This window comes from Cricetulus griseus (assembly GCF_003668045.3).
Source record: "Cricetulus griseus strain 17A/GY chromosome 1 unlocalized genomic scaffold, alternate assembly CriGri-PICRH-1.0 chr1_0, whole genome shotgun sequence".
NCBI classification, from domain to species: domain Eukaryota; kingdom Metazoa; phylum Chordata; class Mammalia; order Rodentia; family Cricetidae; genus Cricetulus; species Cricetulus griseus.
Window position 1 is genome coordinate 248846022 of NW_023276806.1, and position 12463 is coordinate 248858484.

Here is a 12463-nt window from a genome sequence, read left to right on the forward strand (position 1 = left end):
AACGCCGGAGAGGCCGCACATGCGCAGTGACATCCTCCGCCGGTCTGAGGCCCTTCAGCCCCTCTCCGGGAGAACGCGCGCATGCGCCGCTGAACTTACGGCCTCAGTGGACGCCATGCCCCGCCCTCGGATCTTAAAGGGCGAGAAGCAGCTTCGGTTCTTGGCACTTTTGCTGGGGAGGGGTGCGCAGGCGCAGTGGAGGAGTTCTCCAGTCGGAGTAGTCGCTTGTTAAGTTGCTGCTGTCTGTCCCGGCAGAGGAAGATAGAGTGCTGAGCGTCCGGTCACCAATTTGCACTTCACTAGAGCCACTGGACCCGAAAAGTTTGTGAATAGAGGCTCCTGAGTTTGGGGAGACCCAGGCTTGCAGCGTAGGGGGACGGAGGAGGCTGGAGGGAGGTGAGTGGACCTCCTGAGTCGCATCTTTTATTGAGCTCTAAGGCATTTATTATTTTGGAGGACTCCGACCCAAATAACCACAGAGGGGCACTGTTTAGTTTGGGGTTAGTATCGCTCTATGCTGCCTTCTGACTCGAGCTCTCTGAGGCCTCGTTCCTTCTCCTTATGAGGAGAAAACTGAGGCTCGGCTCAGTCATATCCCAGGTTTTCACAGCTTGTAAGTGAGGGGATTTGAACCCAGACTGCTGCCCGAACTCCGATTTTATTGCCTGTCGCAAGTGCCTGGGATTCTGGTGTTAATTTGTTGGCCATGGCAATTATCCAAAGCCTTAAGTTTCCTCACCCGGCAAGACTGAGTATGCAGACTGTGGCGTCTGTGTGTGTGTGTGTGTGTGTGTGTGTGCGCGCGCGCGCGCGCGCGCATGTATACCTATAAATATATATACACACACTACACATCTATCGATCTATCTATATTGAGATAGAGTCTCTCTAACATAGCCCTGCTATCCTGGAACTTCCTATGTAGACCAGGCTGGTGTCAAACTCAAAGGGATCTACCTGATTCTGCCTCCTGAATACTGGGATTAAAGGTGTGCACCATTGTGCCCGACCTAACCAAGTCCCAGCCCGTGATGAGAACTAATGTATTCCTTTATTTTGGGAGTGGGATGTACTGTGGAGCTGATGTGGCGGCCAGAGGTCAACTTCTTAGAGTCAGCCATGTGGTTCCTGGAATGGAGCTTAGGTCATCTGGCTTGGTGTCAAGCTAAGCTAAGCCATCATGGGGGCACAAGAGCTTTTTTTTTTTTTTTTCTAGTTTTAAATTTTAAATTAGAAACAAAGTTGTTTTACATGTCAATCCCAGTTCCCCTTTCCCCTCTCTCTCTCTCTCTCTCTCTCTCTCTCTCTCTCTCTCTCTCTCTTTTCTGGTTTTTCAAGACAGGGTTTCTCTGTATTGCTTTGGAGGCAGTCCTGGAACTCGCTCTGTAGACCAGGCTGGCCTCGAACTCACAGAGATCTGCTTGCCTCTGCCTCCCAAGTTCTGGGATTAAAGGTGTGAACCGCACCGCACCACACCACACCACACCACACCACCCAGCCTCCAGAAAGCTTTTGATAATTATTGTCCTGTCTTCCCTCCAGCTCCCCCCATGGAGCCCACTCAGCTTGCAGAGAACCTCATCCCAAACCAGCAGTCCCCTGTGCCTGAACTTGAGGATCCTGAGGACCCCAGAGACGAATCTCCAGACAGCTCTGACACTGTGGTCCTCAGTCTGTTCCCCTGCACCCCAGAGGCCCTGAACCCTGAAGCAGATGCCAGTGCACCCTCACTACAGGGTGAGGGAGACTCTCGGGTTCCACACCCAATCTGTCCTCATGGCTGGGAGACTGGGGACCACTCTCCCCTTCTACCCTCCTAGTTATCCTTATTTTAGTGTGTGTGGTTATGTGCATGCTTCTGGGAGTCTGCGTGTCTTCACAGGACTGCATGTGCACATGCATGGAGACCAGGTGTTAAGACATGTTCTATTCTTCAATGACTTGTTTACTTTATTATTTATTTATTTATTTATTTATTTATTTATTTTTGGTTTTTCGAGACAGGGTTTCTCTGTGTAGCTTTGGAGCCTATCCTGGCACTCACTCTAGAGACCAGGCTGGCCTTGAACTCACAGAGATCTACCTGCCTCTGTCTCTAGTGCTGGGATTAAAGGCAAGCGCCATCAACGCCCAGCTATTTTGTTTTATTTTTTTAAGATTTGCCAGACATGGTTGGCACACATTGTTCATCCTGGCTCTCAGGAGACAGAAACAGGGAGAACTTTCTGAGTTCAAGGTCAACCTGGTCTACATAGGGAGTTCCAGGACAGATAAGATCATTTAGAGAGACCCTGTCTTAAAAAGGTGTGGTGAGGATAGGTAGAGAGATAGCAGAGTTGCTTGGACCAGATTTTTTGTTTTTGTGTTTTTGAGACAGGGTTTCTCTGTGGCTTTGGAGGCTGTCCTGGAACTCGTTCTTTTAGACCAGGCGATCTCAAACTCACAGAGATCCACCTGCCTCTGCCTCCTGAGTGCTGGGACTAAAGGCGTGTGCCACCACCGCCCGGCTTAGACCTCTTGTTTTTTTTCAGAGGGTCTGGGTTCAGTTCTCAGCACCCACAGAATGGCTTATAACTATCTTAACTCCAGCCTCTATTCAAGTTTCCCCAGAGATGTAATGACTTCCCCTGGCCTCTGATGACATCAGACACACAACATACACATACATTCATGCAGGCAAAACATACACATAAAATAAAATAAGTACATCCAAATTAAAAAGTTTTAAAGGATTTTTAAATGTTTTATTTTATGTGTATGAGTATTTTGCCTGCATGCCTATGCACCATGTACATGCAGTGCCTGGGAGAGCCAGAAGAGGGCATCTGAGTCCCTGGACTCCCCAGTGCAGGTGCTGTAGATCAAACCTTGACCGCTTGAACTCCAGAGAGACATCTCTGCAACATTTATTTCTTCCATGTATGTATGAGCATGTGTATGAACAGGCAATTTTCAGGGTAAGTTCTCTCTTCCTACCTCGTGGATCCTGGGGATGGAACTCAGGTCCTGAAGCCAAGAACAAGTGCCTTTACCAGCTGAGCCATTTCACTGGCCTCTACCTTATGTTCAAGACAGGGTCTCTGACAAAACCTGAAGCTCACTGATTAAGCTAGTCAGTGAGCTCTGAGGCTCTGCCTGTCTTTGCCCTCCAGTGCTGGCAAGCAGCCATGGCACACGCCTTTGATCCGAGAACCATAGAGACAGAAACAGGCGGATCTCTGTGAATTCAAAGGCCAACCTGTTCTACATAGTAAGTTCTAGGCCAGTCAGAGTTACATAGTGAATGTCTCAAAAAAAATTGTGTATTTTGTGTGTGTGTGGAGGGAGGAGGGAGGAAGAGAGAGAGAGAGAGAGAGAGAGAGAGAGAGAGAGAGAGTCTCTCTATTTAGAGTCCTGGCTCTATCCTGGAATTTGTTAGATAGACCAGGCTGGCCTCAAACACAGCGATCCACCTGCTTCTGCCTGCTGAGTGTTGGGTTCAAATTCATGTCCCACCATACCTGGCCATTTTGTATATTTTTTAGTGTGGCAAAATACATACAACATTTACTATTTGAATACAACTGCAGAACAATGTAGTGAACTTTGGCATGTTCACCAGCTTGTGCCACCATCATGTCTGTCTAGTTCCAGAATATTGCCATCACTGCAGTAGAAGACTCCCAGACCTCATGAGTACTCATTCCTGCTCCCCTCTCTCAGACCACAGCAACACTGATCTGTCTCCTGCCTCTGGTAATTGCCTATTCTCATTTTTCTGGTTGACATATGTCCCTGGGATGGCCCAACATCTTGAACTCATGACTGACCCCAGTTGTTGTATGGGTCAGGTCTTCATTACTCTTTATGATTGCATAATATCCTAGTGCGTGGGCTGGCCACATTCTGTTGATCTACTGACAAACATTTGGGTGGTTTCTTTTTTATTTTTAAATTGTGTGTGTGTGTGTGTGTGTGTGTGTGTGTGTGTGTGTGTGTGTGTGTTCTCACATGTGTGCATGCACAAGTGCCCACAGAAACCAGAAGACACTGGCTCCTGCTGGAACTGGAGTTGTTGGTAGCTGTGTGCTGCCAGTGTGGGTGCTGGCAACTGAACCCCAGTCCTCTGCAATAACAAGTAGCACACTTAACTGCCCAGCCAGCTCTCTGCCCCACCCCCTAGTTTCTTTTGTGCTGTTGGGAATAGTAGTTCTCCAAGCACCAAGTTTTCATTTGAACTTGGCTGTCTGAGTACCTTGTTGGTGGAATATTAGAAATTCAGGGTTATCCTCAGCTACAGAGAGAACCTGGGCTACACAAGATCTTGTCTTAAAAGCCAGGAAGGCTCCCATGGAGATGACTGGGTCAGGTAATGGTGCCCTGGGAACACAGGGACCTGAGTTCAATCCTAAGCATCCAGAGTAAAAGCCGGTATGGTAAAACACACTTGCTGTTCATCGCTGAGGAGGTGGAGACAGGAGGGTCCCAGAACCTGACTGACAGTCAGCCTAGCCCAAATGGTGAGTCCTTAGCCTGTCTCAAAAGGCAAGGTACAGCTCCTGAAGGGTACACCCGAGGTTGACCTTTGGCCACACACACACATGTTGGTCTCTCCTTCCCTCCTCTATTTCCTTACTTGGAACACTCTGAGCACAGGCTAGGCTTCCTTGTAGTCCTTAAACACATCTAATTTGGTATCGCACCAGGACCTGTGTCCTTCCTACCTCTTCTCTGTGCTTGCTGGGATCCTAGTGAGTGTCACTCAAGAGCTCCCTGCTCTAACCATCCCGTCAGAACAGACTCGCTCCTGTTCTGTCTGTCTAACCCTTCTACCTGCTTTTTCTCTTCCCTTCTTTCTTCTGTGTAGCCTAGGTTGATCTCAAACTTGTAAATTCTGCTCCTGCCTCTCCCTCCCCAGGATTGGGGCTGTGGATGTGGAACTCAAGGGGGATGGCGGTGGGTTTAAAGGAAGCTTATTTGTTCTATGGCCTTTTTGTTTTAGTTTTTGAGACAGGGTTTTAGTCCTGGCTGTCCTGGAACTTGCTCTGTAGACCAGGCTGGTCTCTAACTCACAGAGGTCCTCCTGCCTCTGTCTCCAGAGTGCTGGGATCAAAGGTGTGCACCACCAACACCCAACCTCCTTCTATTTCTTTAACATAAGGTTTCATTCTGTAGTTTCAACTGACCTGGAATTTACTGTGTAGCCCAGGCTGGCTGACTTGTGATGCCTGCCCCAGCCTCATGAGTAGCTGGGAATGTGGCCTGTACAACTAGGTCTTACTCCTTTGCCCTTCCTTTAAAATGGTTGTTTATTTACTGTCAGTGTCTGTGTGGGTGTTGGTATGCACACAGAGCCTGCAGCATATGTCAGGGTGAGACACATACAGACACCAGGGAAACAGCCCCTTGTCTCCCTGCAGGCAGTTTCTTGAAGCACTCAACAACCCTCACAAACCGGCAACGTGGGAATGAGGTCTCGGCTCTGCCAGCCACCCTGGATTGTGAGTAGAACTCAAGGGGGATGGCGGTGGGTTTAAAGGATTCCTCACAAACCTGGCATGGCACCCCATGGTCCAGCATTTGGAGGTGTGTGTGTGGGGGGGGGGGTGGTCAGAAGTTCAAGGTCATCTCTGGCTACTTACTGGGTGGGAGGCCAACCAAGACAAAGAAAAGCTACAAGGGATTGAGGAACTTGGCTCAGTTGGTAGACTGCTCACCAGGGTCCACAGAGTTCTGAGTTGATTTCAGGCTCCTCATAAACTGTCACCCCAGCACTCTAGAAGATCAGCAATTCCAGGTCATCCTTGGCTACAAAGCAAGTTGCAGTCCAGCATGGACTACATGAGACCCTCTCTCAAAAAAAAAAAAAAATAGAGATCAATTTTAAGCAGGGTAAACTGAGGCCTGGGGAGGGGATGAAGAGTGAACACTGTGCCTGTCTCTGGCCCCAGCCCTGTCTGTCCACCAGCTTGCAGCCCAAGGGGAGCTGAGCCAACTGAAAGACCATCTGCGGAAGGGTATGTGTCCTGTGTGTGCTGGCGTGCACATGCCTGTCTGGTAAGGGAACTTGTATGTGGGAGTGGCTTGTGTGTGCATGTATGTTTTGTGTATGTTCCCCTTCATGTTACCTCTGAACCCTGCCCACCCCACTCATAAGAGCTGGCAATCTTGCCATTCCCCACCCCATGTCCCTCTCACTTGTCAGGTGACAACCTGATCAACAAACCAGATGAGCGTGGCTTCACTCCCCTCATCTGGGCCTCAGCCTTTGGAGAAATCGAGACAGTTCGCTTCCTGCTAGACTGGGTATGTCCTGGGGATGCAAGGACAGGCTGGGGTCTCAGCTTCTGAAGCTGCTGCCTTTGAGGTGCCCTACCTGGGGACCCTGAGATGTCAGGGATCCCAAACCTTTTCTGCTTTCCTAGGGTGCTGACCCCCACATCCTGGCCAAGGAGAGGGAAAGTGCCCTGTCACTTGCCAGCATGGGCGGCTACACGGACATTGTGAGGTTGTTGCTCGAGCAGGACGTGGACATCAACACCTATGACTGGGTGAGGTTGGGTGAGGCTCGGCCACCTCACCTGTCAGACTCTGGCTTCCACTTCTGCTCCACATGGATGGAGTCCCGGGAGGAGCCAGGGGGTGCAGGACAACTGTCATCACGCCTGACAGAGTTCCCAGTGTAGAGCTGTACACCAGCAGCTGCCAGATGGGTGTCTAAGAGACACAGAATGGAGAGCAATGTGGTAGACAGGAAGTGGGTTGAATTGGCAGCCAGAGGGCAGGGGCAGAGCAGAGGCCTAGCATTGGTTTTCACCTGGTCTTATCCCACAGAATGGGGGAACACCACTACTCTACGCCGTGCGAGGGAACCATGTAAAGTGTGTGGAGGCCTTACTGGGTGAGTAGGAGACAGACCATGAGGCCCTTTGGGAATCGTGATCTCCAAGAGTATACAAGAAGAAGCAGAGTAGTCTGTGGGCTTTTGTGTTGGATTGAGTCAGCCATGTTGAGCTGTCCCCACCCCCCATCCCTCATGCCCCAGACTCTAAATCTTCTTCTTGGGGGATGGGTACTGATGTCTTGTCACTGCCCAAGGTCACATGGACAAAGGGCAGACTGCAGACCTGCAGCTGTACCTTGGGGGGTACTTCAGCCCTGCAGTCCATGGGCTCTCAACTCTCAGATGCAGCCCTGTGACAGTGCTTGTTCCACTTTGCAGCCCGGGGAGCTGACCTCACCACAGAGGCCGACTCTGGCTATACCCCAATGGACCTCGCCGTGGCCCTGGGATACCGCAAAGGTGGGCTGAGGGGCCCTGTGTGGGGTGGCCACAGAGGGGTACACTGGATGTCACTGAGGGTGCCAGATGATGCCTCCTAGCACAGGGAGGCCAGGCACCTCCTCATCCTGGCTCCTGGCACTCTTGGGCTTTGGTAGGAACACCAGTACCTGACAAGGATAGCAGCCACTCTGGGGTACACAAAGACACTCAGAGACAATAGCCCCCCAGCTTAGCCCAAGCCACAGACACACACTCTGCCTCACAGTGCTGGGTGGAGCATTTCACTGAGGCCACCCCAAACTTTTATCTATTTCTGTTGCTATAACAGCATACAAGAGATAAAAAAGTTTTATTTGGATTTATGGTTCTGGAGACTAGGAGAACAATTGTGTGGCCACATTGGCTGAGGGTCAGGTATTGCTTTGCCTCAGTGGATAGCAACAGCAGGATAGTGGAGGGGAGCTAGGCAGGCCTTGTCTTAAAATGGCCTTTTCTCAAGGTAAGTCCTGCGCCTTCCTGCCCACCTGTGAAGGGCCCCAGCCTCCAGGCTGGTCTGAACCACCTTCTGGGTCTCTCTTCATTGCTGCTCACGGCCTCCATTTTACATTTGAGGTTGAGCAGCGCGGTTCCACTCCCCTCACCCACTCCCACCTCCTCCCACAGTGCAACAGGTGATGGAGACCCATATCCTGAAACTGTTCCAGAGTACTCTGGGGCCTGCAGACCCCGAGTGAAGACAGCCTGTTGGGAACCCAGGCACTCAGGGAACAAACCAGTCTCCCACAACTGGCTTGAGGCAGCTCCTGGACAGTGGTGGCAGAGGGCCCTCCCCAACAGGAACCAATAAATCTGTGAACTTGAAGGGCTTCTGGGTGTTCAGGGGGGCTTCCTGGAGGAAGTGGCCGCCGGTAGCTCTTACACTGCTTTCTCACCCAGCACCCGCAGGTGGTAGATGACCACACGGCCAAAAAAGTCGGTGGTGTCCTCAAAGGTCAACTTCAGTCTGTCCACCTCCACAGTGGGGATGGAGAAGGTGTGACCTCTTGCAGTCAAGGACATGGTAACTTTGTTTCTGACCCACCAGGCCCCATCTTCCCAGACACCACCCAAATGGACCAGGTGACTACAGAATCTTGGTGCCTCTCATACTCAGCACGAAATCAACAGCATTTTCTCTTCCCCCTGTCTCCACACCCCAGACAGGGTCTTACTGTGCAGCCCTGTCTGTCTTAGAACTCACAGAGATCCACCTGTGAGATCCATCCTCAGTGCTGGGATCAAAAGCGTACACCACCACCGCTAGGCACCTTCTTATTTGTTTTGATACAGGGTCCTCGGTAGCCTGGGCTGGCCTCAAACTCACTGTGGAGCTGAGGATGACCTTAAACTCCTCACCCTCTTGCCACTGCCTCTGAGCACTGAAGCTCCATGCCATAGCTCCTCCTCAGGTGTACAAGGCCAAAGCTTTAATTCTTTTGAGACATTATGATTATGTGGCCAGGGTGGCCTAACATTATTATAGATCCTTCACCTCAGTCTCCCCAGTGCCTGTCCCACCACACCCTACAGAACCCTCATACCCCAGGCCAAGCAAGATATTTGAAGGGCGTTTGTGTCCTCAGGGTAGAAGTCCACAATCTTGCTGAGTGTGTCCCCAGACTGTGAACCTGTGGTGGGGAAAGACAGGCTGAGAATCAGGGAACCCCTTTGACACCCACCTCTCACAACCTTCCAGTACCTTCCAGGTAGCTGTGGCGACTGGAGAAGCCGCCCTGGAACTGCACCTGCAGCTGCGTGACGTGAACACGCTGGGGAAACTCGAGTGTCACCCACTGGGAGGGGCCCTGGAAGCAGATGGGTAAACTGAGGTACTTGGTAACTTCAGGGTGAGGGCCATTATGCTCTGCTCATCTTTCAAGTTCCACTGCCATAGCCAGTCCAGGAACAGTGTGAGCACGCCGTCCTTTCTAGTCTCCCCAAAGTTCTCAAGGCACCCTGCATGCTGAATCCGCTTCGCACTCGGGAGGGAGGGGCGTGGAAGCGCCTCACCTGGTCAGAGTTCCAGCATGTCTCCTCATCCTGGTCAAAAAGATGTTTCTTCCCAAATTGCCGGCTGTTTCGATTAAGCACAGAACTCACCCTGCAGAACAGGAGCAGGGCTAGGAGCCTCCCCTGCCTGTGAGCCACCGTCCAGACCGCGCCCCCCGGCAGGGACGCAACCACCTGGCTCCGCCCCCAGCCCGCCCTTCTGGGGCACCCAGTCTGGCCCCAGGGGCTCCCAGCTGGCCGGGCCACCGCAGATCAGCTCCCGGCTCACGTGTCCCCACCCCGCGTCCCGCAGTCCCCGAGTCTCACCTGCTCACGGTTTCGGGGCAAACCAAAGACTGGCTCATCTCGGGCCTGCGACGCCTCGCCTAGCGCTCGGGCGAGTTCGAACCCCGGCGCTGCCACTCCCCACTTGGCCCAGCCGCCAGCTCCCCGGCCACCTCTGCGTGGCAAGGCGGGCGACTCGGGAGCCAGAGAGACAGAAGCAACTTCCTAAACTTTACAGCCGAGCCCCACACCCGCAGATCGCCGAGCCCAACACCAAGACCCGGAACCGCGTGCGGACCGCGCACGCTCTGTGCAGCCCGGTGCCGGGGCGGGGTTTGTGGCGCCTTCGCTTGGCCTTCTTAAAGAGCCCGCACCCTGAGGATTCTGATAACGTGGAGCGGGAGTGTAAACGCAGACCATGCCTCTTGCGGTTACAAAACGTTCTCACAGCCTTCGTGTGATCGTGTCCTCTGCAGAGGGCCTCCCTCGCCGTGGGTGCAATCCAGCCTACCCCATCAGGGCGTGCTTGGTGGGCGCCTGCCGTCCCTCGGGAGGCTAGGCAGGAGGATTGCATGTTGCATGCCAACATGGACAATTTAGCAAAATCTGTTTTAAAAAAAGATTTTTAAAAATATATATTGCAACAGGGCGGTGGTGGTGCACGCCTTTAATCCTAACATTCCGGAGGCACAGGCAGGCGAATCTCTGTGAGTTCGAGGCCAGCCTGTTCTACAAAGCTGCACAGAGAAACCCTGTCTCCAAAAATTAAATAAATTTATATATCTATCTATATAAATATATATATTCCTTAATTTATTAATTTATTTTGCATGTATGAGTGTTTTGTCTGCATGTATGTTTGTGCGCCACATGCATGCTTGGTGCTTGAATGAGACTCTATGTCCTTGAGAACAAGTACTCTTTTCGAGACAGGGTTTCTCTGTGTAGCTTTGGAGGCTGTCCTGGCACTCGCTCTGGAGACCAGGCTGACCTCGAACTCACAGAGATCCACCTGCCTCTGCCTCCCAAGTGCTGGGATTAAAGGCATGCGCCATCAACATTCGGCCAACAAGTGCTCTTAACCACCCAACCAAGGTTTAAACCCTTGGATATGCTTTTTGAGTCAGGGTCTGGTATAGAGTTGTCTGCCTGGAACTTGCTATTCAGATAATGGTCGCCTGTAATTCCCAGAAATCCTCCTGTTTCTGGGATTAAAAGGTATGCATCACCACACCCCACTCTGGGATTTAAATATATATTTTTTAAGTAAAAGCATTTTATTGTCAGGCAGTGGAGGCCGAGGCAGAAGGATCAAGGCCACACTGGTCTACACAGTGAGTTCCAGGACAGCTAAGACTATATATTCAGAGACAGCCTGTTTCAAAAAACAAAACAAACTAACAACCATTTTTTAAAATGTGTAATGAGTGTTTTTTTTTTTTTAATGCTTATGTACTGTGCATGTCTGTCTGGAACCTGTCCCTCCAGAGCACATTCAAATCTTCCAGTGTGGATGCAGGGAGCTGGACATAGGTCCACTGTCCAGCTCCTAAACTTTTGTTTGTTGTTTGTTTTGTTTTGTTTTTGAGACAGGGTTTCTCTGTATTGCTGGGATTGAAGGCGTGAGCAACCAACGTGTGAGCCACCAACACCCAGCCAGCTCCTAAGTTTTTAATACATTTATCTGTATAAGTCAGAGCACAATGTGTCAGGAATTGGTTTTCTTCTTATACCATGTGGGTCCTTCGGCTGACAGATGTAGTTCAGAGATAGAAAGTGCAAGATGAGGCTGGAGAGATGGCTCAGAGGTTAAGAGCACTAACTGCTCTTCCAGAGGTCCTGAGTTCAATTCCCGGCAACCACATGGTGGCTCACAGCCATCTTGAATAAGATCTGGTACCCTCTGCTGGCATGCAGGCAGAAGACTGTCTACATTAAATAAATAAATAAATAAATAAATAAATAAATAAATAGAAAGAAATTGCAAGATGCTGAATTCTGTTGCCAGCACCAAACCAAGGGATAAGTCTCTCAACAAATGCTATCTTAGCAGGTATGGAAGACTGTCCAAAGAGTCACCATGAGGTGGGTTTTGTAGGATGAACAGGAGTTTGCCCCAGTGGGAACAAAACAAAACCAGATGCAAACAGCCCAAACCTCATGGATTCAGGTGTGAACCTCGTGGACAAACAGGCTTAGGAAGCAGGGACTCTTCCTGAAGGAAGGGCTTTCTGGGAGGGACCATGTAGTGGGAAAGAGTTCCAGGCCAGGGATTAAGGGATTAGAAAAGTAAAGCCATATAGTAGGTAGGTGGTGGCAAATGCCTTTAATCCCAGCATTTGGGAGGCAGAGGCAGGTGGATCTCTGTGAATTCCAGACCAGCCTGGTATACAAGAGTTAGTTCCAGGACAGCCTCCAAAGCTGCAGAGAAACCCTGTCTCAAAAGACCAAAAAACAACAACAACAACAACAAAAAAAGGGTGAGCAGGTGCCAGCCACTGCCCACTGGGCTGGAGCAGCTTTGGGGAGAAGGTGGAACTCCCACTTCTGAATGCAGGCTCCCAAGCCAGAGCAGCCCCTGGGGGTGAATGGGCTCTGATCTTTCCTCTTTCTACCTTGGCCAGGGCTGCTGGGCATCCACTAACGCCTCCCCAAGCCTACACCAGGAAGCGGGGCTGGCAGGGTAAGTGGGTCACCCTCAGGAGGGCTGCTCTGCTAGCCCGTTAATGCCGGGAGCTACTTGCCAGGACTTCAGTTGTGGGTTCCTGCCATCCAGACCCAGGTTAGGTGCCTCCAAGGGCTATGGAGGAAGCATGTGTAGTTAAAAGCTTGGCTGTGTTATGTTAGACAAACATTTGACCTCTGAGCTCAGCTTCCTGTCTGTAA

At 51.0% G+C, this 12463-nt stretch overlaps 2 protein-coding genes across 8 annotated transcripts; one reads left to right on the forward strand and one right to left on the reverse strand.

Annotated features, from left to right (window-relative positions):
* The first annotated feature begins 98 nt into the window (after positions 1-98).
* Positions 99-8126, forward strand: Rfxank (regulatory factor X associated ankyrin containing protein). 6 transcript variants are annotated; one of them, XM_027394641.2, is made up of 10 exons: positions 109-396; positions 1543-1737; positions 3628-3735; positions 5400-5480; positions 5931-5996; positions 6185-6285; positions 6405-6530; positions 6814-6880; positions 7202-7282; positions 7928-8126. In XM_027394641.2, exons 2-10 carry the CDS (start codon positions 1551-1553, stop codon positions 7996-7998), a joined length of 888 nt encoding a protein of 295 aa, XP_027250442.1. In that variant the 5' UTR covers positions 109-396; positions 1543-1550; the 3' UTR covers positions 7999-8126. The 6 variants fall into 6 exon arrangements, with proteins under 6 accessions (XP_027250446.1, XP_035306484.1, XP_027250444.1 ...); XM_035450593.1 differs by lacking the exon at positions 3628-3735 and having other exon boundaries at positions 102-396; XM_027394643.2 differs by lacking the exon at positions 1543-1737 and having other exon boundaries at positions 105-396.
* On the reverse strand, positions 7595-9896 carry Nr2c2ap (nuclear receptor 2C2 associated protein). 2 transcript variants are annotated; one of them, XM_027394648.2, is made up of 5 exons: positions 9620-9896; positions 9314-9377; positions 9003-9108; positions 8864-8931; positions 7595-8299 (listed from the first exon to the last, which is right to left on the reverse strand). In XM_027394648.2, the coding sequence occupies exons 1-5, from the start codon at positions 9655-9657 to the stop codon at positions 8180-8182; spliced, it is 396 nt and encodes a 131-aa protein (XP_027250449.1). In that variant the 5' UTR covers positions 9658-9896; the 3' UTR covers positions 7595-8179. The 2 variants fall into 2 exon arrangements, with proteins under 2 accessions (XP_027250449.1, XP_027250448.1); XM_027394647.2 differs by having other exon boundaries at positions 9314-9404; positions 9620-9894.
* Between the last annotated feature and the right edge of the window lie 2567 nt (positions 9897-12463).

Excerpts from the sequence above, each read along its gene's own strand:
- Rfxank (XM_027394641.2), top strand. The coding sequence starts at position 1,551 with ATGGAGCCCACTCAGCTTGCAGAGAACCTCATCCCAAACCAGCAGTCC. Across the intron at positions 6,286-6,404 it reads TTCGCTTCCTGCTAGACTGG|GGTGCTGACCCCCACATCCT; the intron begins GTATGTCCTGGG and ends CTGCTTTCCTAG. Across the intron at positions 7,283-7,927 it reads GGCCCTGGGATACCGCAAAG|TGCAACAGGTGATGGAGACC; the intron begins GTGGGCTGAGGG and ends CTCCTCCCACAG.
- Nr2c2ap (XM_027394647.2), bottom strand. The coding sequence starts at position 9,657 with ATGAGCCAGTCTTTGGTTTGCCCCGAAACCGTGAGCAG. Across the intron at positions 9,109-9,313 it reads CATGCTGGAACTCTGACCAG|GGCCCCTCCCAGTGGGTGAC; the intron begins GTGAGGCGCTTC and ends ATCTGCTTCCAG. Across the intron at positions 8,300-8,863 it reads AGGACACAAACGCCCTTCAA|ACCTTCTCCATCCCCACTGT; the intron begins ATATCTTGCTTG and ends GCAAGAGGTCAC.